The following is a 20,308-nucleotide window of genomic DNA, read 5'->3' as shown; positions in this document are numbered from 1 at the left end:
GGGGGAGAATAAGGTGTGTGTGTGTGGGGGGGGAGAATAAGGTGTGTGTGTGTGGGGGGGAGAATAAGGTGTGTGTGTGTGGGGGGGAGAATAAGGTGTGTGTGTGTGGGGGGGAGAATAAGGTGTGTGTGTGTGTGGGGGGGAGAATAAGGTGTGTGTGTGTGGGGGGGAGAATAAGGTGTGTGTGTGTGGGGGGGAGAATAAGGTGTGTGTGTGTGGGGGGGAGAATAAGGTGTGTGTGTGTGGGGGGGAGAATAAGGTGTGTGTGTGTGGGGGGGAGAATAAGGTGTGTGTGTGTGGGGGGGAGAATAAGGTGTGTGTGTGTGGGGGGGAGAATAAGGTGTGTGTGTTGTGTGTGGGGGGGAGATAGGTGTGTGTGTGTGGGGGGGGAGAATAAGGTGTGTGTGTGTGGGGGGGAGAATAAGGTGTGTGTGTGTGGGGGGGGAGAATAAGGTGTGTGTGTGTGGGGGGGGAGAATAAGGTGTGTGTGTGTGGGGGGGGAGAATAAGGTGTGTGTGTGTGTGGGGGGGGGGGAGAATAAGGTGTGTGTGTGGGGGGGGAGAATAAGGTGTGTGGGGGGGGGAGAATAGGTGTGTGTGGGGGGGGGAGAATAAGGTGTGTGGGGGGGGAGATAAGGTGTGTGGGGGGGGAGAATAGGTGTGTGTGTGTGGGGGGGGAGAATAAGGTGTGTGTGTGTGGGGGGGGGGAGAATAGGTGTGTGTGTGGGGGGGGGAGAATAGGTGTGTGTGTGGTGGGGGGGGGAGAATAAGGTGTGTGTGTGGGGGGGGGGGGAGAATAAGGTGTGTGTGTGGGGGGGGGGGAGAATAAGGTGTGTGTGTGGGGGGGGGGAGAATAGGTGTGTGTGTGTGGGGGGGGGGAGAATAAGGTGTGTGTGTGGGGGGGGAGATAGGTGTGTGTGTGTGGGGGGGGGGAGAATAGGTGTGTGTGTGTGGGGGGGGGGAGAATAAGGTGTGTGTGGGGGGGGGGAGAATAAGGTGTGTGTGGGGGGGGGGGAGAATAAGGTGTGTGTGTGGGGGGGGGAGAATAAGGTGTGTGTGTGGGGGGGGAGAATAAGGTGTGTGTGTGGGGGGGGAGAATAAGCCCTCCCTTCCCTCACCCCGTGAGCTCCCCCCCGCTCCCCCGTAAGCCCTCCCCTTCCCTCACCCGTGAGCGAGTAAATGAGCAGGCAGATGAGCATGGACAGGACAGACACGGTGACCCAGTGTGACAGCCGCTTGTTCTTCATGCTGCTGTAGATGGTGACACAGGCTTCGTGACACTGCAAGAGAGAGAGCCACGTCCCACACTGAGCATCCGACACCCCTCATTCCGACTAAAACAAACTGATGCAGAAAGGTCCCCCCCCCCTCGTAGTGCCAGAGGGGCCCTTAAAGTATAGCAATGCACACCAAACAATTAGAGTGTAACCTCCATGGCAAGAGTCATTATTGCCAACATGTTCAGACAGTTTGGGAACATTCCATAGAAACATCCAGTGTGTGAAAGAACGCCAAGGATCAAATAAGGCGTGAGTTCGGAGCGTGGGCACGCCGGAACGTGGGCACGCCGGAACGTGGGCTGATTGCTTTATATCGGCCATCAAATTTGAGGTTTCAATGGAAAGAGAGTATTTGTATGTAATACACACACAGATGATATTTCGCAGGTCAGGCAAAGTATGATGCAGCTGGTATCCCCCCTGTGCGCACACAATCTGTCACCCTCGCCCTCCCCGCCGGGGCGCGCCCTCGCCCCTCCCCGCCGGGACGCGCCCTCGCCCCTCCCCGCCGGGGCGCGCCCTAGCCCTCGCCCTCCCCCGCCGGGGCGCGCCCTCGCCCCTCCCCGCCGGGGCGCGCCCTCGCCCTCCCCCGCCGGGGCGCGCCCCTCGCCCTCCCCCGCCGGGGCGCGCCCTCGCCCTCCCCGCCGGGACGCGCCCTCGCCCTCCCCCGCCGGGACGCGCCCTCGCCCTCCCCGCCGGGACGCGCCCTCGCCCTCCCCGCCGGGGCGCGCCCCTCGCCCTCCCCGCCGGGGCGCGCCCTCGCCCTCCCCCGCCGGGGCGCGCCCTCGCCCTCCCCGCCGGGGCGCGCCCTCGCCCTCCCCGCCGGGGCGCGCCCTCGCCCTCCCCGCCGGGGCGCGCCCCTCGCCCTCCCCGCCGGGGCGCGCCCTCGCCCTCCCCGCCGGGACGCGCCCTCGCCCTCCCCGCCGGGGCGCGCCCTCGCCCTCACCCGCCGGGGCGCGCCCTCGCCCTCCCCGCCGGGACGCGCCCTCGCCCCTCCCCGCCGGGACGCGCCCCTCGCCCCTCCCCCGCCGGGACGCGCCCTCGCCCTCCCCGCCGGGACGCGCCCCTCGCCCCTCCCCGCCGGGACGCGCCCTCGCCCCTCCCCCGCCGCGCCCTCGCCCTCCCCGCCGGGACGCGCCCCTTGCCCTCCCCGCCGGGACGCACCCTCGCCCTCCCCCGCCGGGACGCGCGCTAAATGAAAGTGTTACCTGGAAGCCGAAGCAGATGGTGGGAATAACGCTGAACATGGAGGCCCAGGAAGACGCGCTGCAGCGGGGGGGAGACACGGCGTCCTGATTAATACAACGTGAATGTTACACCCAGGGGGAAACTGCAGGGTTAACCCCTCGACTGCTGGAAACATTGCAAATATCACCTTAAATACCAATAAGTCCCACGAGGGAGCGGTGCATTAAACTCGTTTTTTAGAGTCTTGCTTTGTAAGCGTTTAGCGCGATGCCGCCCAATGTCAGAATGTATTCCTGGTGTGTGCGCAGGAGGGGCGCGGGCCACTCAGTCACATTGCCTTCGCTTAGAGGAATAGCGGGGCTCACACTCACACACCTGGAGGAATAGCGGGGCTCACACACACACACCTGGAGGAATAGCGGGGCTCACACACACACACCTGGAGGAATAGCGGGGCTCACACACACACACCTGGAGGAATAGCGGGGCACACACACTCACCTGGAGGAATAGCGGGACTCACACTCACCTGGAGGAATAGTGGGGCTCGCACTCACCTGGAGGAATAGCAGGGCTCGCACTCACCTGGAGGAATAGCAGGGCTCACACACACACACCTGGAGGAATAGCGGGGCTCACACACACCTGGAGGAATAGCGGGGCTCACACTCACCTGGAGGAATAGCGGGGCTCACACTCACACACCTGGAGGAATAGCGGGGCTCACACACACACACACCTGGAGGAATAGCGGGCTCACACACATACACACCTGGAGGAATAGCGGGGCTCACACTCACACCTGGAGGAATAGCAGGGCTCACACTCACACCTGGAGGAATAGCGGGGCTCACACTCACACCTGGAGGAATAGCGGGGCACACACACTCACCTGGAGGAATAGCGGGGCTCACACTCACCTGGAGGAATAGCGGGGCTCACACTCACACCTGGAGGAATAGCGGGGCACACACACTCACCTGGAGGAATAGCGGGGCTCACACTCACACCTGGAGGAATAGCGGGGCTCACACTCACACACCTGGAGGAATAGCAGGGCTCACACTCACACCTGGAGGAATAGCGGGGCTCACACTCACACACCTGGAGGAATAGCGGGGCTCACACACACACACACCTGGAGGAATAGCGGGCTCACACACATACACACCTGGAGGAATAGCGGGGCTCACACTCACACCTGGAGGAATAGCAGGGCTCACACTCACACCTGGAGGAATAGCGGGGCTCACACTCACACCTGGAGGAATAGCGGGGCACACACACTCACCTGGAGGAATAGCGGGGCTCACACTCACCTGGAGGAATAGCGGGGCTCACACTCACACCTGGAGGAATAGCGGGGCACACACACTCACCTGGAGGAATAGCGGGGCTCACACTCACACCTGGAGGAATAGCGGGGCTCACACTCACACACCTGGAGGAATAGCAGGGCTCACACTCACACCTGGAGGAATAGCGGGGCTCACACTCACACACCTGGAGGAATAGCAGGGCTCACACTCACACACCTGGAGGAATAGCGGGGCTCACACTCACACCTGGAGGAATAGTGGGACTCACACTCACCTGGAGGAATAGCGGGGCTCACACTCACCTGGAGGAATAGCGGGGCTCACACTCACCTGGAGGAATAGCGGGGCTCACACTCACACCTGGAGGAATAGCGGGGCTCACACTCACACCTGGAGGAATAGCGGGGCTCACACTCACACCTGGAGGAATAGCGGGGCTCACACTCACACCTGGAGGAATAGCGGGCCTCACACTCACACCTGGAGGAATAGTGGGGCTCACACACCTGGAGGAATAGTGGGGCTCACACTCACACCTGGAGGAATAGCGGGGCTCACACTCACACCTGGAGGAATAGCGGGGCTCACACTCACACCTGGAGGAATAGCGGGACTCACACTCACCTGGAGGAATAGCGGGGCTCACACTCACACCTGGAGGAATAGTGGGACTCACACTCACACCTGGAGGAATAGCGGGACTCACACTCACCTGGAGGAATAGCGGGGCTCACACTCACACCTGGAGGAATAGCGGGGCTCACACTCACACCTGGAGGAATAGCGGGGCACACACACTCACCTGGAGGAATAGCGGGGCTCACACTCACACCTGGAGGAATAGCGGGGCTCACACTCACACCTGGAGGAATAGCGGGGCTCACACTCACACCTGGAGGAATAGCGGGGGTCACACTCACCTGGAGGAATAGCGGGGCTCACACTCACACCTGGAGGAATAGCGGGGCTCACACTCACACCTGGAGGAATAGCGGGGCTCACACTCACACCTGGAGGAATAGCGGGGGTCACACTCACCTGGAGGAATAGCGGGGCACACACACTCACCTGGAGGAATAGCGGGGCACACACACTCACCTGGAGGAATAGCGGGGCACACACACTCACCTGGAGGAATAGCGGGACTCACACACTCACCTGGAGGAATAGCGGGACTCACACTCACCTGGAGGAATAGCGGGGCTCGCACTCACCTGGAGGAATAGCGGGGCTCGCACTCACCTGAAGGAATAGCGGGGCTCACACTCACACCTGGAGGAATAGCAGGGCTCACACTCACACCTGGAGGAATAGCGGGGCTCGCACTCACCTGGAGGAATAGCGGGGCACACACTCACACCTGGAGGAATAGCGGGGCTCACACTCACACCTGGAGGAATAGCGGGGCTCACACTCACCTGGAGGAATAGCGGGGCTCACACACACCTGGAGGAATAGCGGGGCTCACACACACCTGGAGGAATAGTGGGGCTCACACTCACACCTGGAGAAATAGTGGGGCTCACACTCACACCTAGAGGAATAGTGGGGCACACACACTCACCTGGAGGAATAGCGGGGCTCACACTCACACCTGGAGGAATAGCGGGGCTCACACTCACACCTGGAGGAATAGCGGGGCTCACACTCACACCTGGAGGAATAGCGGGGGTCACACTCACCTGGAGGAATAGCGGGGCTCACACTCACACCTGGAGGAATAGCGGGGCTCACACTCACACCTGGAGGAATAGCGGGGCTCACACTCACACCTGGAGGAATAGCGGGGGTCACACTCACCTGGAGGAATAGCGGGGCACACACACTCACCTGGAGGAATAGCGGGGCACACACACTCACCTGGAGGAATAGCGGGGCACACACACTCACCTGGAGGAATAGCGGGACTCACACACTCACCTGGAGGAATAGCGGGACTCACACTCACCTGGAGGAATAGCGGGGCTCGCACTCACCTGGAGGAATAGCGGGGCTCGCACTCACCTGGAGGAATAGCGGGGCTCACACTCACACCTGGAGGAATAGCGGGGCTCACACTCACACCTGGAGGAATAGCGGGGCTCGCACTCACCTGGAGGAATAGCGGGGCACACACTCACACCTGGAGGAATAGCGGGGCTCACACTCACACCTGGAGGAATAGCGGGGCTCACACTCACCTGGAGGAATAGCGGGGCTCACACACACCTGGAGGAATAGCGGGGCTCACACACACCTGGAGGAATAGTGGGGCTCACACTCACACCTGGAGAAATAGTGGGGCTCACACTCACACCTAGAGGAATAGTGGGGCACACACACTCACCTGGAGGAATAGCGGGGCTCACACTCAAACCTGGAGGAATAGTGGGGCTCACACTCACACCTGGAGGAATAGCGGGGCACACTCACCTGGAGGAATAGCGGGGCTCACACTCACACCTGGAGGAATAGCGGGGCTCACACTCACACCTGGAGGAATAGTGGGGCTCACACTCACACCTGGAGGAATAGCGGGGGTCACACTCACCTGGAGGAATAGCGGGACTCACACTCACACCTGGAGGAATAGCGGGGCTCACACTCACACCTGGAGGAATAGCGGGGCACACGCACTCACCTGGAGGAATACCGGGGCACACGCACTCACCTGGAGGAATAGCGGGGCACACACACTCACCTGGAGGAGTAGCGGGACTCACACTCACCTGGAGGAATAGCGGGGCACACACACTCACCTGGAGGAATAGCGGGGCACACACACTCACCTGGAGGAATAGCGGGGCACACACACTCACCTGGAGGAATAGCGGGGCTCACACTCACCTGGAGGAATAGCGGGGCTCACACACTCACCTGGAGGAATAGCGGGGCACACACACTCACCTGGAGGAATAGCGGGGCTCACACTCACACCTGGAGGAATAGCGGAGCTCACACTCACACCTGGAGGAATAGCGGGACTCACACTCACCTGGAGGAATAGCGGGGCTCACAATCACACCTGGAGGAATAGTGGGACTCACACTCACACCTGGAGGAATAGCGGGACTCACACTCACACCTGGAGGAATAGCGGGGCTCACACTCACACCTGGAGGAATAGCGGGGCACACACACTCACCTGGAGGAATAGCGGGGCTCACACTCACACCTGGAGGAATAGCGGGGCTCACACTCACACCTGGAGGAATAGCGGGGCTCACACTCACACCTGGAGGAATAGCGGGGGTCACACTCACCTGGAGGAATAGCGGGGCTCACACTCACACCTGGAGGAATAGCGGGGCTCACACTCACACCTGGAGGAATAGCGGGGCTCACACTCACACCTGGAGGAATAGCGGGGGTCACACTCACCTGGAGGAATAGCGGGGCACACACACTCACCTGGAGGAATAGCGGGGCACACACACTCACCTGGAGGAATAGCGGGGCACACACACTCACCTGGAGGAATAGCGGGACTCACACACTCACCTGGAGGAATAGCGGGACTCACACTCACCTGGAGGAATAGTGGGGCTCGCACTCACCTGGAGGAATAGCGGGGCTCGCACTCACCTGAAGGAATAGCGGGGCTCACACTCACACCTGGAGGAATAGCGGGGCTCACACTCACACCTGGAGGAATAGCGGGGCTCGCACTCACCTGGAGGAATAGCGGGGCTCACACTCACACCTGGAGGAATAGCGGGGCACACACTCACCTGGAGGAATAGCGGGGCTCACACACACCTGGAGGAATAGTGGGGCTCACACTCACACCTGGAGAAATAGTGGGGCTCACACTCACACCTGGAGAAATAGTGGGGCTCACACTCACACCTGGAGGAATAGTGGGGCACACACACTCACCTGGAGGAATAGCGGGGCTCACACTCAAACCTGGAGGAATAGTGGGGCTCACACTCACACCTGGAGGAATAGCGGGGCACACTCACCTGGAGGAATAGCGGGGCTCACACTCACACCTGGAGGAATAGCGGGGCTCACACTCACACCTGGAGGAATAGTGGGGCTCACACTCACACCTGGAGGAATAGCGGGGGTCACACTCACCTGGAGGAATAGCGGGACTCACACTCACACCTGGAGGAATAGCGGGGCTCACACTCACACCTGGAGGAATAGCGGGGCACACACACTCACCTGGAGGAATACCGGGGCACACACACTCACCTGGAGGAATAGCGGGGCACACACACTCACCTGGAGGAGTAGCGGGACTCACACTCACCTGGAGGAATAGCGGGGCACACACACTCACCTGGAGGAATAGCGGGGCACACACACTCACCTGGAGGAATAGCGGGGCTCACACTCACCTGGAGGAATAGCGGGGCTCACACTCACCTGGAGGAATAGCGGGGCTCACACTCACCTGGAGGAATAGTGATGGTCGTGGAAAACCACGTGCTCCATGATGTAATATTTGATTATCACCACCACGGTCAGGTAACAGGCGGCCAGCGTGCCCAGGATGCTGCGTGATCAAACAGGTCGTTATCACTATATCATCCAATGACAGCGTGTGCTGCACTATACACCGAGGACCTGTCCCGAAGAGCTAACACTCAAAGCGGCAGGAGATGAAGTGACGGAGCTGGCACTGGGGAGTAATTCCCACTTGAAAGACCAGCATCGTCACGGCATCATTACAGTACGAGGTGAGATTGCGTGCTTAACCTCTTCACCGCCGCCCTGCGCCTCCAGGGCTTAGCAACGGGTCACAGGCTTCGCGAGGACCGCGGAGAGCCGAATCAGACCAATCCGCCCCAAAAAACAGCAAATCCAGGATCCTCCTGGTGGGATCCTTTAAATCAGAATCAATGTCTGAGGACGGGGAACACGGGTCCCCCACCCACGAAACGGATTTATCTGCCGTCATCGCAGGATTAATAGTCGCAGGTCAGCAGGATTATTAATATTCAGGGCCAGGACCCCACAACGCGCTGTGATGCTAAAACAGATCAGGGTAACCACACTCCTGCAGTGCCTTGCTGTGCCTTATTGCTGAGGAAGCCCGGCCTCTTTATTTGAGGCGTTTATGCCGTATTTATGTCGCATTCTGTATATGGCTTTGTGTGTTAGAATTACCTTTGGGCAATGACATTGTACAGAGATGCTTGGCACCATTATACAGCGTAGCATGTCGATTGTCCGGTTGCTGGAAGTGTATACAGATACTCTGCATCATTATACAGCGCAGGTTCATTATCAGGGGGTGGAAGTGTATACAGATACTCTGCATCATTATACAGCGCATGTATCAGGGGGTGGAAGTGTATACAGATACTCTGCATCATTATACAGCGCAGGTTCATTATCAGGGGGTGGAAGTGTATACAGATACTCTGCATCATTATACAGCGCATGTACCAGGGGGTGGAAGTGTATACAGATACTCTGCACCATTATACAGCGCAGCGAGTGTTACCTGGTGTATTTCTGGAAGCCGATCTCCTTGGGGAGGGACAGCGGGAGGATGAGGAGGAGGCAGAGGAGGGACAGCGAGAAGCGCTGATCCGCGTACCAGGGGTGCGAGATCTCCCCCGCTGTATCGGAGACCGTCTCATTCATATACAGAGAGTCGCACACTGCAGGGAGAGAAAGCCGCCTTATACACACTCCTCCTATAGCACCTGCCCTACGGCCTCACAGGGACCCCCAACATTCAACGGGGTAACACCTCTCAGCCAATCAGCAAAGGCTCTATCACTCATCTACATATACAGACGTATAGCGAGCATCAGCACAGCGCTCCACCCACAGGCGCACACTGCTCCGCCCGCGCACACACTGCTCCACGCGCACACACACTGCTCCGCACAGATCTAGATATGGCCATGCTGCCAGCGCTGGGGTTACCCGCTCACTCACGTTTCTCCAGCTGATCCTCCACCACTCTGAGGAAGGCCACGGAGATCATGAAGAGGTTGAAAATGAAGCAGACCCCGCAGAGCTTGCCAATGGTCGGGCCACACACCTCCCGCACCACTCCCTGGTATGTGGACTGGTTACTGAGGGACGAGGCGTATCCCAGGATCACAAGGCCGCTGATCAGGAACACGAGAGAGCCCTAGGAATGAGACACGTGTGGCGAGCATGAGGCAGGTGGTGGGCACGAGGGGTGGCACCGAGGAGGGGGGGGCACAGGTCAGGGGCAGCGAGCGAAGGAGGTGCAGGCAGTGAGAGGAAGCGTGGGGAGGGGCAGCGAGGGGAGGGAAGCCAGGGTTGGGTGCGAGGAGGGGCGGCGTGGGGAGGGGAGGGCAGCGGAGAAGGGGCGGCGTGGGAGGGAGGGGAGGACAGCGGAGAAGGGGCGGCGTGGGGAGGGAGGGGAGAAGGGGCGGCGTGGGGAGGGAGGGGAGAAGGGGCGGCGTGGGGAGGGAGGGGAGAAGGGGCGGCGTGGGGAGGGAGGGGAGAAGGGGCAGCGTGGGGAGGGAGGGGAGAAGGGGCAGCGTGGGGAGGGAGGGGAGAAGGGGCAGCGTGGGGAGGGAGGGGAGAAGGGGCAGCATGGGGAGAAGGGGCAGCGTGGGGAGAAGGGGCAGCGTGGGGAGGGAGGGGAGAAGGGGCAGCGTGGGGAGGGAGGGGAGAAGGAGCAGCGTGGGGAGGGGAGAAGGGGCAGCGTGGGGAGGGAGGGGAGAAGGGGCAGCGTGGGGAGGGAGGGGAGAAGGGGCAGCGTGGTGAGGGAGGGGAGAAGGGGCAGCGTGGTGAGGGAGGGGAGATGGGGCAGCGTGGTGAGGGAGGGGAGGAGGTGCAGCGTGGGGAGGGGAGGAGGGGCAGCGTGGTGAGGGAGGGGAGATGGGGCAGCGTGGTGAGGGAGGGGAGGAGGTGCAGCGTGGTGAGGGAGGGGCAGCGTGGTGAGGGAGGGGATGGGCAGCATGGGGAGGAGGGGGAGCTGGGCAGCATAGGGAGGAGGAGAGGGGGGCTGAGCAGCATAGGGAGGAGGGGAGGGGGAGCTGGGCAGCATAGGGAGGGGCGGGCAGCGTGGTCAGATGGGGAGGGCAGGGGGTAACAAGGGGGGAGGAGGGACAGGTGGCAGCCACGAGGGGAGGGGAATAAGAGGCAGACGGGCACATGGGATGTTAACGAGGGACGGGCAGGCTATGACACCCTATAATTGATGGTCTCAATCTCTGGGATCCTCCAGACAGAACAGTTACATTGTGCTACAGAGTAAACTTGCAGAGTAACGAGATGGTCATTGCCTGCGATACCTTTTAATGGACCAACAAGAGTCCTTTACGGATGTAATAATTAGTACAAGTCTCTTCATCACGTGTGCAGAGCTTCCCCAAACCTCACAGGTCTCTTCTTCATATGTACAGAGCTTCCCAAACCTCACAGGTCTCTTCTTCACGTGTACACACTATTATATCTATGAAGATACTCACAGATTGATATATTAAAAGGCATTATAAACCATTGTAAATCTCCAGGACCGATGTGACTAGAAGAACTTTGCAAGTACAGTATGAATAACGCAGGGCAGGCTCAGCACATGTGCCACGGGCTCTGTAAGGAGCGTGTCCTGGGACTGGACATACATGTTACACAGGACGGCTTCCGGCATGTACGAAAAGTGTGGGACGGACCAGAGAACAAAACAAGGGAGAGCGTGGGCTAGGACATTGATATAAAGGACACTCCGAACTAGCACGCCCCTCCTACTCTCCACTACAAAGGTCAGTTCTCAGGAGTGGTATGTACAGGTTTATATAGCGCCATCGGTGTACTCAGCGCTGTGCAGAGTTTCAATACAAGCCGTACAGGGAGATAATATACAAAAGTTACACAAGCGCATTCTAAAATGACTGTTCTTTCTTGTATAGCGCCAACAGTGTATGCAGTGCTGTACACAGAACAGGAACTAAATGAATTAGGGAGTCCCTGCCCTACAGAGATACAATCGCATTGGAATACTGGGGGGTTTCTAGGAGCATGCACGCATTTGAGGGGGGCAATACACCAGTGTGTGGGGTGCAAGGACGAGCCCCGTGTATAAAGTGCTGATGAGATTGCAGAAGGGACGTGGATGGGGGAGAAAGGTTTGAGACGTGCGCGTCCTGTAGAGATGAACGGAGCAGAGAGGAGACGGCCTCCAGCAGCGCGCCAGGGACGTGCGCAGTGTTTCACGGGGAGACAGTAAAGGGATTTCGGGAGACAAAGAGGCACACTAGAAGAGACAGATGTCACAGCACCATTTCGTATACATTGGGCGGGGTAACAAACCCTAATAAGAGGTCCCTGCGGCGTCACAACGTGTAACTAAAAGCGCTTTAGTTCTCATTTGTTTTAGGCCACATATTAACAATGCCTGCCCACACTGCAAGGCACAAGGCCTCCAAAATCTGCCCACCTTTAAGTCATAGTTTAAAACCTCACCTCTTACATGAAGCGTATCAAAAGCCTGGACACATGGCCGCTGTCCCACACCCACAGTCTCTCCTACCAACCACTGTGCCCAAGCACTGCCATCTACTGCACTCATTCCCTCACCTGCTGCCTCTGTAACTCTCCCAACATACCACTTAAGAGTGTAAGCTCCCCGGGGCAGGGATTTCCTTTCCTATTGTCTGATCTTGTTTGTTGCACTCATTGTATTATAATGCCCTGCATTGACTCTTGTGCAGCGCCGAGTACACAGTGGGCGCTATATAAAGACAAACATACATTGTAGCGTATGGAGACGAGAGGCAGGAAGGCCAGAGAGAAGGTAACCCACAAACTCCATTACGGCAGCGAGTGACACGACCCAGAAATCGCACCTCCAAGCGCTTCCCCGTCTGCTTGATTGTTACATCTACGACCTCACCCGTCATTGTGTGATGTCATTGTGTGATGTCATTTGTTGCAGTTCAACTTTTCTTTAAAGAAACTTTTTTTTTTTAAATGAAGAAGTAAAAGCCGCCGGCCAACGTAAAGCCGATCCGAGCGTGAGCCGGTCTGAACTAGGAATACACACGCCCGGCATAGCTTAAAATACAACATTATGGGTACGGACTTATAACCATTACAGTGAGAGGGGTCAGTAACACAAATCTACACGCGGGTTACACAACATGAGCAGAACGGCATCTATTAACCCTATGCTGTCAGGGTATGGGATTAAACAAGCGCGGTGACACCGGCGCGGTTCTAAGGACGGCGCACAAAGTCTTCACTCACCAGTTCCACCAGAATCGCGGTGTTCGTCCCGCCCGCTCGGTTAAAAGCCCAGGGGAAATTCAGGAGCCCGGCTCCCAGGGCAGACTTTAACATGATGAAGACGGCACCCACAGACGATAAGCTGGGGGTCCCGGAGTCCAGGCTCGGCGTGGACAGCAAACTGATGCTCTCTCTCGCCAGCTCCTCCATGGCCAGATCCGGGAGGTCTTCTCAGGGCAGGGAGATCTTCAAAGGTGCACAATTAAAAGTGGGATCCCGAGACATGAGGACCTGCTCTCCTTCCGTCCCGCTCACGTCATACTGCTTGTTCCTTTATGGTCCCTGGGCTGGTAACCCCTTAATTCGGTCAATATAGAAGTTCAGAAACACGCCCTCGCCAGCAAAACTGGAGAGGGGGGTGGGGTGGGTGGGGGGTTGGGAGGGTAGGGGGGGGGGGAGAGAGTTTTCTTCAATCAGTGTCTGGGACAAAATGTGATATGATTAACTGTCAAGTTTGTCTGTAATCAGCAATCAGGGGCTGGCAGTTTAATTAGCAGGATTCCTGAGTAAGCTATGGGTGTTAGCTCACAAGGCGATGCAAGATACTGCAGCTGTGTGAGATCAGACTTCTCTGTAGAAAGACGCACACACTGCAACCCTGAACATCTCCGCCACATGGGGAGCGCTCAGGGATGTTACTCCTTACACCCAGACTTCGCAGAGCAAATGAAAGTGGGATTTCGCCTTCTGCTCAAAAAAGGGGGGTTTGCAGAAAGGTTTTCATTTTTTTTTTCCTCTATAAATCTTCCGTTGTCAGTTAAATGATGCAGTACTATTGCCGTGTGTCGTGGCGGCTGCCTCCCTCTAACATAGATCTGAGATATATTATCATGTGTGTTTTTCCCTGTAAAATCGCAATAAAAAAGTGTGAAACAAACAAACAAAAAAAATTATGCAATACTGCACGTTCCTATCTTGGAGACGTGTAGGTGCGACGATACTTTTTGCTGAACTTTGGACTATAAGACCCCCCAAACAGACCACCCAAAGAGACTGAATAAAATGGTGAAACTGTGCAAGCAGGAAGCAGCAAGAGGTGGGTTAAAGTTTGAATGCAGAATAGGGTTAGTTTGAAGAAGGTCACCAAGATATCTTATCAAGATGCAGACAAATGCAGCTGCAGGGAACTTTCACGAATTGAATAAGGTCTATAGACAATTAACCTTCCCTGTAGATAAGACCTATGCAACATGTTTACCTGGACTAAGCCAAATCTGCTAAAACACAAAGACCTGTACCATTATCCTCATTGTGTATTGTGCTAATTAACTAAATTTACTTTGAGAAACGTCTGTGTCAAACTCACCTTCTTTCATGTTTCTATAATGGAGACATGTAGGGGTGTGTGTCTGTGTGTATATGTGTGTGTGTGTATATGTGTGTGTGTATATATGTGTGTGTGTGTATATGTGTGTGTGTATATGTGTGTGTGTGTATATGTGTGCGTGTATATGTGTGCATATCTTTATTTATACAGCGCCATTAATGTACATAGCGATTCACAGCAGTAATACACGTGACAATCATATAAATAAAAGAATACATTTTAAGGTGGGTCTTAAAAGTGGATAGAGAGAGTGCTAGTCGGATATTGAGGGGAAGGGCATTCCGGAGGTGTGGGTTAGTGAGTAAGGGTTTAATGCAGGAGAGGGCTTTAGATACAAAAAGGGGTAGAGAAGACATCCTTGAGCAGAACGCAGGAGTCGGGATGGTGCATAGCGAAAAATTAGGGCGGAGATGTAAGGAGGGTCAGAAGAGTGTAAAGCTTTAAAAGTGAGGAGAATTGAGTGTATGATACAGGATTTGATAGGAAGCCAGGAGAGGGATATCAGCAGTGGAGGCGCTGAGACAGATTTAGGAAAGAGTAGAGTGATTCTTGCAGCAGCGTTTAAGATAGATTGTAGGGGGGAAAGACAGGTGAGAGGCAGGGAGGCCGGACAGCAGGAGGTTACATTAGTTTACGCAGGAGAGAATGAGGGTCTGTGTCAGAGTTTTAGCAGTAGCGGCAACCGAGGAAAGGGCGTATCTTTGTAATATTGGTGGGGGGGGGGGGGGAGGAAATGACAGGTTTTAGCTACCTTTTGCATGTGAGTGGAGTAGAGTGTGTCCCCTAGGCAGCGTGCTTGTGATACTGGGTGTATGATAGTGCTTCCAACAGCAATGTAGGAGGAGGCAGTAGGGCCAGAATTGGGAGGAAATATGAGGAGCTCTATTTTTGACATGTTAAGTTTGAGTCGGTGGAGGGCCATCCAGGATGATATAGCAGAGACACATTCAGAAACGCGTGTGTTAAACTCAACACTTGCCACTTAAAGAAGGGCTTCTTTACAAACAGGCTGCTCCCCTGCAGGTGGCTGCTCCCCCAGTCGGTCCCTTGCTATATAGGTCTGAGACGTCACCTGACTGAATTAAGTTCTGCCCGGACAGCTCAATTAGCACGTGGGGCACATAAAAACAAACGTTATTTTGAATCAGACAGTTTTCCTACCCAGGTGTTAGCAGTTGAAATGACGAAAATATGCACAGCAAAGGGTGAGTTGAAGAATCCCACCTGAGAAGAGAACAGAAAGATGAAGCATGTTAGGATCTTAAGAGACGAGTCCCTTAATCTAACTCCACACTGCATGCCACTACGGGAGAGGGGGCGGCTCAGGGAGTAAAGGCACCGACTGGCACCGAGTTTGAAGCAGGGGAATCTGGTGCAATTCCCGGTGTCAGCTCCTTGTGACTTTGGGCAAGTCACTTTATCTCCCTGTGCCTCAGGCACCAGAAACATAGGATTGTAAGCTCCACGGGGCAGGGACCTGTGCCTGCAAAATGTCTCTAAAGCGCTGCGTAAAACTAGCAGCGCTACACAAATGGAAAAAAAAGGGGGGGGGAACACTATAAAGATGGGTTTCTTAACATCTAGGCTGCAGCCTTTCCACCTTGGAGAAGTGTAGGTGTTAAAATACTTTCCTATCTTGGAGAAGTGTAGGTGTTAAAATACTTTCCTATCTTGGAGAAGTGTAGGTGACAATACATTTGTGGGAACTTTAACAAAGCGGTCATCCAAAATCAGCTTGACCTCTCGGCTGCATAAGCCAGGTTCGCACTCCAAACATAATTTAACAATGTTCTCTATAATACCTCGTGTGCTTTACGTACACAGTTTTGGTCCGAGCCCTGCTAAATTAGCAGGGCAGTAGGTTTGGAAAGGGAGCGAGTCAGCCCATGAAACATACCCTAAAATTCAGCAGCTGGGTCCTACATACCCTTTCAGTAATCAGGAGCAAAAGGGGCGAACCCCTTGACCGCTGGACATGCATCACAAATAGGTTAATGCTATCTTTCCTGACTGCAACCTGCTGACCATATTACAGAAGATAAGGGGACTTTAAAATCAGCCGATTAACGGAATTACAGATGGCTAATTGTTGCCGTCGCCTTCGTTAACATCTGTGCGTGTCAAGGCGTGGGCAGCCACCCATCCCCCCGCCCCTCATTAGCTCTGCTCAAAGGAATTCCAAAATAATTGGCTTGTGCGACTCGGAAAATTGCCCATTTGGATGTAAAATTCCAGCCAATGGGAAAGTGTGTGAAACCGGGCTGCTTCTTTGATAGAATTTCTCGGCAGGGTTAAGGCGGAGATATCTAGCTAATTATTGGTGCGTCTATGACAAGGTATTTACAGGCAGCAAGCACTCTTCTGAGCACAGCACTCCGTCAGATCTGAGACCTCCCAAGGGGTGACCTGGTGAGACCTCGAGGTTACCCATCCTCACACCCAACCGAAAATATACCAATGAGCCACTTGGGTGCCGGCTTCTATAAAAACATCGCCGGACTGCATAAAGATCCACGATATAGATATATATAATATTTTCTGTTTGATCAGACACAACTTATAGTTCTGGGATAAGGACCGGGATAGTTTCTGAGAGCCGGCTCATGCCAAGATAGGTGACAGACTGGTGGAGGATCAGACACACGGCACACGCTCTCTGCTTCCTGGCCCAGGATGTGTACGTGGCTGTGAAGAGACGGTGCCAGGCACAGGGAGCGTCTGCCAGGCAAAGGGGCAGCTCATGTGACAGGTCAACTGACCTCACCCACAGGAGACGTGATCCACTTAATTGCGGAGTGTGGGTGTTCCCCACATTCTGCAGACTTCACAGAGGGTGCATCGGAGGGAGGCATTTTCACACAGTATTTATTCCAAAGGGGATTAAGTGAGACGGGGAGGGGCGGCAGCACGGTGAGATTTGGATTCCACTACACAGCATGTGAGTGTCGCATTTTTCTTACCAGCACAGGAACACAATCTGGAATTCAGAATGATTTCTGCCAGGTACAATCCCAGCAATGCATGAGTCTGCTACGTACAAAGATCCCCCCAGCAATTACCCCTCTTCCCAATGCCCCGGGGCAGCTTTATTACACCTACATAAATTGACTTAAGATTTGATAGGCGATTAAACCCAAGTTACGTGATGTTAACGCAATAATCGCGTACGGTCAACCCAGTTTTACGCCCATGAAAAGAAGAGCGTTGGAAATAACGCCCGTTACTGAAAATACGTCAATTAAATGCGAAGTAATCGTCACTATGACCAGTCAAGGTTAGATAACGTGACGTTATACAAGTCAGGGCTAGACCTGGCCAAATTCCCAGCCAGACCCTGAAATAAGGCTGGGAGAGACGTATACCAAGAATACAGGATAAACGGCCAGCAAATCTATCAGCTATTTAAATGATTACCTTTGTGTCACCCCCAGTGGCCAGCCGGGCGTGGCTTATAACTAGCTGATAACGTGGGCTGCTAAGGGGCTCATATTTCAAAAGGGGTTTTATCCATTATTCTTGGTGTTCTCCCTCTCCCCCCTCCAAGCCTTATATCAGGGTCTGGGCGGGAGTAACGTTATTAGTGGATCCTGCAATAAAGGGCGTTAAGTCTATTCTAACAAGCTCGCGCCTGTCACGTTTGCACATAATTATTTTTGTGAATAAGGTGTTAACTCAGAGGGAATAGCGTCGGTTCCTGCGTCAGCTAATGCCCCCTACTGCAGATGTCACAGATCTTAGTGAGTTAGATTATTCTGGGCCTTAGATCAAACACTCCTCGGATCAGACTCAGTTTCTCACCTTCCCGTCAATATTTGTCAGTTAGTGAATCGTTCCTCTGTATGTTAAATCTGACTGGTATGGGCGAGGACGTCGGCCTAACGAACCCAGCGGGGCGACATCGGCCTAACGGACCCCGCGGTCACGTTTGATTGTCTCACGGTCGCACTGATCTTTCTTCAAGTGCTGGTCCCCAGGGCAGCAGGATCACAGCAGGGACATTACAGGCGCGCATGCGTACCATGGATACCGAGACACAAGATTACAGGTAATTCGTTCTACCCAACATGATTAAGACCAGCACATGCCATGTACGTCTTTAAATCACACACGTGTTCATTTACTTGGAGAAAATAAGAAGGTTTGCTTCATTACATGATGCATATTTATTAAAAACTCGCTCCACCATCAATAGTGAAATCCCGACCAAAAATTACAAAACCGCCAGAGATATTTATAAAAATAAAAGTCACTGATTGGGGTCGACACCCTTTAAAATAGTCCCCGCCGTGCTTTGGTTGCCACTATATTCTGCGTAGGTCCTCTTCTAATATTGCATTCCACCCAATGTCCCTTTTTTTTTTGGTAGCGCCGTGTCCTGAAAAGGACTCTCTTTACATAATAAATATAAAAAACGAAGAGACATTCCTACCAAGTTTCCGTTTGGTCAGTAACAGAGATCTGATCATTTCCATGACCGAGCTCGTTAAAATGGTGTCCGTGTCTTTGGGAAGTCCTGGCTACTCCACGTGTCCTGCTTACACCTGATGCCGCCTGGGCAGGGGCTTTGCCAGGGGCTGAGAGATGAAGCGAGGGTGATGGCCGCAGACAGCTCTCCGCTAGGGCCGTCTCTCGGGCTGTCGCTGCCGCTCACACAGAGGGGGCCTTTGGTTGGTGGAACTGCTGGATCAGCTGAGGCCGCTTCACTCGTGGTTTCCTTCTCTTGGGCTTGTTCTTGGCCTTGTTGATTTGCACCACGAAAAATGCCAGGACAACCATAGCACCGAGGAAGGCAAAGACTGGAATGGTCTGGCCCACATCCTGGTTATAACGCCCGGGCATTATGCCTGTGAGGGGGGATCACAAACAGTAACACATGGAGGTTCCTGTAACATTTTGGCATGTGATAACAAGTGAAGGGATTCAGGGACTTCTTGCACCACTACTTGGAAATCATAAATGGGCATTTTCTTAACTTAAACCCTTTTGCTGCACTAGGGTCCTGCAACGCTGCTGGGAGAAAGTGCACCTTTTGCACATAGAATTGCTAACGAAAGACGAAAATAACTGAACAATCCCTTATTCCCCAGTATTTGCATCTGGGGGACGGGGGGGACGGGGGGGACGGGGGGTTTATCCCTTCACATTCATAGCTTTTCATATGATCAGCGCGTTACTATATATGGAACGAAATTAACTGGGAGGTAACCGGACGTGCACAGATATGACAGAAAGCGCTGCACACTAATGTAACCCGCGCCGCGTTCTAAACGTAACCCGCGCCGCGTTCTAAACGTAACCCGCGCCGCGTTATAAACGTAACGCGCCCGCCCTATAAACGTAACCCGCGCCGCGCTATAAACGTAACCCGCGCCGCGTTATAAACGTAACCCGCGCCGCGTTCTAAACGTAACCCGCGCCGCGTTCTAAACGTAACCCGCGCCGCGTTCTAAACGTAACCCGCGCCGCGTTCTAAACGTAACCCGCGCCGCGTTCTAAACGTAACCCGCGCCGCGTTCTAAACGTAACCCGCGCCGCGTTGTAAACGTAACCCGCGCCGCGTTATAAACGTAACCCGCGCCGCGTTCTAAACGTAACCCGCGCCGCGTTCTAAACGTAACCCGCGCCGCGTTCTAAACGTAACCCGCGCCGCGTTCTAAACGTAACCCGCGCCGCGTTATAAACGTAACGCGCCCGCCCTATAAACGTAACCCGCGCCGCGCTATAAACGTAACCCGCGCCGCGTTATAAACGTAACCCGCGCCGCGTTATAAACGTAACCCGCGCCGCGTTATAAACGTAACCCGCGCCGCGTTATAAACGTAACCCGCGCCGCGTTATAAACGTAACCCGCGCCGCGTTCTAAACGTAACCCGCGCCGCGTTCTAAACGTAACCCGCGCCGCGTTCTAAACGTAACCCGCGCCGCGTTCTAAACGTAACCCGCGCCGCGTTCTAAACGTAACCCGCGCCGCGTTATAAACGTAAC

The 20,308-nt window shown here is 55.1% G+C and overlaps 2 protein-coding genes across 2 annotated transcripts in view; both read right to left on the bottom strand.

The window, feature by feature from the left end:
* Nucleotides 1–1,164: 1,164 nt before the first annotated feature.
* On the bottom strand, nucleotides 1,165–18,769 carry SLC38A8 (solute carrier family 38 member 8; the record flags this gene model as incomplete). Its single annotated transcript, XM_075582039.1, has 8 exons — nucleotides 18,753–18,769; nucleotides 15,485–15,547; nucleotides 12,958–13,182; nucleotides 9,670–9,868; nucleotides 9,227–9,386; nucleotides 8,171–8,272; nucleotides 2,488–2,545; nucleotides 1,165–1,279 (listed from the first exon to the last, which is right to left on the bottom strand). Coding segments are annotated over exons 3-8 (823 nt in total), but the record flags the coding sequence as incomplete, so codon positions are not given.
* The window catches only part of MBTPS1 (membrane bound transcription factor peptidase, site 1), a 35,770-nt gene continuing 33,933 nt past the window's right edge, over nucleotides 18,472–20,308 (bottom strand). Inside the window, exon 23 of the mRNA XM_075582037.1 lies at nucleotides 18,472–19,167. Within this exon, the coding sequence (XP_075438152.1) occupies nucleotides 18,971–19,167 (197 nt within the window). The 3' untranslated portion in view covers nucleotides 18,472–18,970. The remainder of the gene's footprint in view (nucleotides 19,168–20,308) is intronic.

Source organism: Ascaphus truei, unplaced genomic scaffold (assembly GCF_040206685.1).
Source record: "Ascaphus truei isolate aAscTru1 unplaced genomic scaffold, aAscTru1.hap1 HAP1_SCAFFOLD_1820, whole genome shotgun sequence".
NCBI lineage: Eukaryota > Metazoa > Chordata > Amphibia > Anura > Ascaphidae > Ascaphus > Ascaphus truei.
This window is presented reverse-complemented; position numbering and strand designations above follow the sequence as displayed.